Here is a 3,230-nt window from a genome sequence, read left to right as displayed (position 1 = left end):
CAGGCGCCCAGAGAGCTGGGTGAGATATCGCAACTCACAGGAGGCCACATTGTTTCCGGCAGAAGTTTCTTCGTCTCCGCAAACAACAGCTGGGTGGAGTTTCCCGAGCTTCCCGAGCTTTCGGGTTGTGGCGTCATTTCGCCGTTTGATAGCCTCCAGATGCTGTAACCGCGAAGCCACTGTGTCGGTCTTAGGATCTATCCCAGCATACTCACAGCTAGCCCGCATCACGCCATGCGCTTTGATTTGGCGGGTCAGTGCGTCCAGAAAGCCATCCAACGTGAGAGACACAAGATTCACTTGGTCCAGCATGCGCGAACATACATCTCCCAGCGCTCGAGCGAGTACGGCGCGGAGCTCATTCGGAAAGTTTGCATCTTCGCTAATTTTACCATACCATGGCAGCACATACATCTCCATAATGGTGTCAAGCAATTGCCCAAGGTCTCGTGCAAGCAGGGTTTCACACTCAGGGAGCATCTCCTTCACCGCATCCTCGCCAGAGGTTGCCCGCGTAATAAGATCCGCTATCATTCTCGGATGCGTCTGACTCCTCATATCACTTCTATTGAGTTTATCGCATTGCTCCTTGCCAAACTGCTCGAATGATTTGCTACTGGCCCTGCGCTCATCTGAAGCGATTAGGATGAAGCCGATAGCGGCAAACGTATGGCTCAATACTATTGGTGCGCCCGAAGCGACGCTGCAAAACCAAGCACAGGCCAGAAACCAGCCTACACTCTCAGGAAACCAGGAAGACATTCTAAGAAGGTCGTAATGTCATGGATTAAGCTTACGCCTACGGGCTTGGGCCCATTCTACAGAGCAAAATTTAAGTGCAGGTGATATAGCCGCCAGGATATATCAGCCAGGATATTCAGGATACAGAGGAAAGAGACAGAAGATATATCTCGTACTCGAGTACGAGTGATCGTCTGTCGCTGACATCCTCTTCTATTATTGTGCGCCTGAGCGCACCCCAGGAAAGTCTTCTTTGGGGGGAAAGAGTGGATAAATGGCCGGGGATCAGGCGGCGGGCGTGCCGCCGACAGGAGGGTCTAATGCCCTGGCGCCGGGCACAGCCGCGGACGGGACGGGCCCGGCCGCGGCGCCCAACGCAGCGGCAGTTGGAGGGGGGGGGGGCTAATCCTCCGAGGAGGAGTCCGCCCCGGCGTCCCCGGCAGCGGCCGCGGCGCAGCCAAGGATGTTGAAAAGGGAATTCCTCGTAGTCAGTATAGTGAACTTGAAAAATGGACCTATCTGAGTTGAGTACTTTCGTGATCCACTATCATCCCCATAATCTACATTACCCTGCTCCCTCTTTATCGCGACGTCACACTATGGAGATGGCACTGCACTTCCCCGTAACGTTGACATCAACTTGAACGTTCCTTATTACCCTAGTTTAGGGTATTTCTCCCTACCGGTCCCATTAACATCAAGTTGCGCGCGGGCGATACTCCCCCTGACATAGGACCCTACTTAGGCGGCTTTACTCCCTAAACCTGGCACGCTTTGGGGCCAATGCTCGTCCGGCTAGGCCCGACTTACGCCCAATCCACGCCCCGGCTTGAGCGGTGTTGCCCCTCGGTCACCAAACTCGTTTTGCTTTTGTTGTTTTTAGGGACAATCCCGCCAGAACAAGACCTCAGCAGCTTCATTGCTGGCCCAACTTCAACGAGAATGAAGCCCACTTCTCGTAGAAGGATATCATGGCTGGGGTTGCGGTCGGTCGGGTGTGCAGTAAAGCCCTCTCAAGGTGACATTCGCATATGAACTCAGCACACTCTTCGAGGGCTAGCAATGCGGCACGCCTAGCTATAGCAATGAGCTCTGCTCCCGAATACATGGCCAAGCTTGCCTTCAAGGCAATTGTATGCAGACTCGACCCATCCAAATGCGGATCAACGGGAGCATTCATCAACGCAAGCTGCAAGATTTCGCCACAACAAGCCGGATCAGGCGGTGGGACATAAATCAGATGATCAAATCTACCCGGCCTGAGGAGTGCTGGATCTATGAGATCAGGCCGATTTGTTGCTGCAACGATGAGAATTTCTGCCTGAGCGTGGACGCCATCAAATTCGGTGAGCAGCTGCGCTAAAACGCGATTAGTCGCAGCACTTTCCACGTTTGCACCAGATTCGCTAGCTCGCCTCATTGTTAGAGCGTCAATTTCATCGAAGAAAACGACGGAAGGTGCGACTGCCCGCGCTTTCTGAAACAAATCTCTAACAGCCCGTTCAGACTCACCGAGCCACTTGCTTAGAAGTGCAGGGCCTTGGACATCTAGAAACTCCCTGCCGGACTCAGTGGCTACTGCCCGCGCGAGCATGGTTTTTGAACATCCCGGCGGGCCATAAAGCAAAATACCACGGGTAAGAGCCACGCCCATGCATGAGTTGGCGGCGGAGACTGAAGTAGGCCATTCCAAGACCTCCCTGAGGACCTGCTTGACGCCTTTCAAACCACCAACATCATGCCATCGAGTAGCTACGCCTGTTGCCTTTGAAACAGCATTAGCACTCTCTGTCAGGCCAAAACTTTCCCAAAATTGGGCTGTTTCGATGGGTGTATTGTCAAGCGTCCAAAAGAGCCTGCGAAAGGAGACCCTATGCTCAAATTGCTTGACAATTCCCTTGAGCATCGAAAGGTATATCGATCTGGCTCGACTCTTATCTCCAGCAAAATTACTCGCACTGACGGGCTGGAACAAGTCGATTGAGATCATGTGTCTCCTGGTAGTTGAGTTCAGTATTAAATTGAGCAGGACGCTCTGCTGATTTTCTTTGTCAAGAGACTCAAACTCAACCTTACCATCAACACAGATTTGAATGTCGCCTTGATCGATGTTGGTAGAGTGACTGACAATAAAAGTCAAACACACTTGATGCAAGGATTTAATGAATGCAGTAATCGTCGTGATTGCCCGCTTGACAGGCTCTGTCATTGGATTATTTGTACATGCATACAAAGAAATCACATCAAGATTAACCAGAACAAGAAGAGATGGTGACGTAGATGCCACATACTGAGATATTCGAAGAAGCTCTGCATCAACTGCGATGCCATCAATGATGCCCATCGCAAATATGGTCATACAGTCAATCCGCATGCAAGTTGTTGCAAGTGTCTCATGTATGTTTGCGCAAGCCCTTTGTTGACGAGTGTCTTCATCAAGAGCATAATCGCCAGAGTATAGCGTTAGCAGCCTTTGCACGCATTTGCAC

At 51.6% G+C, this 3,230-nt stretch overlaps 2 protein-coding genes across 2 annotated transcripts in view; both read right to left on the bottom strand.

Annotated features, from left to right (window-relative positions):
- Positions 1 to 762, bottom strand: part of AURANDRAFT_66191 (hypothetical protein) — a gene marked incomplete at both ends in the record, with an annotated part of 4,356 nt that extends 3,594 nt beyond the window's left edge. The window contains one exon of the mRNA XM_009041302.1: positions 49 to 762. Within this exon, the coding sequence (XP_009039550.1) occupies positions 49 to 762 (714 nt within the window). The remainder of the gene's footprint in view (positions 1 to 48) is intronic.
- A 1,252-nt stretch (positions 763 to 2,014) lies between these two features.
- AURANDRAFT_15166 (hypothetical protein) lies at positions 2,015 to 2,488 on the bottom strand (the record flags this gene model as incomplete). Its single annotated transcript, XM_009041301.1, has 1 exon — positions 2,015 to 2,488. A coding segment is annotated over one exon (474 nt), but the record flags the coding sequence as incomplete, so codon positions are not given.
- Between the last annotated feature and the right edge of the window lie 742 nt (positions 2,489 to 3,230).

This window comes from Aureococcus anophagefferens (genome assembly GCF_000186865.1).
Source record: "Aureococcus anophagefferens unplaced genomic scaffold AURANscaffold_20, whole genome shotgun sequence".
NCBI classification, from domain to species: domain Eukaryota; class Pelagophyceae; order Pelagomonadales; family Pelagomonadaceae; genus Aureococcus; species Aureococcus anophagefferens.
The sequence above is the reverse complement of the archived record's forward strand: the minus strand, read 5'-3'. Positions and strand labels throughout refer to the sequence as shown.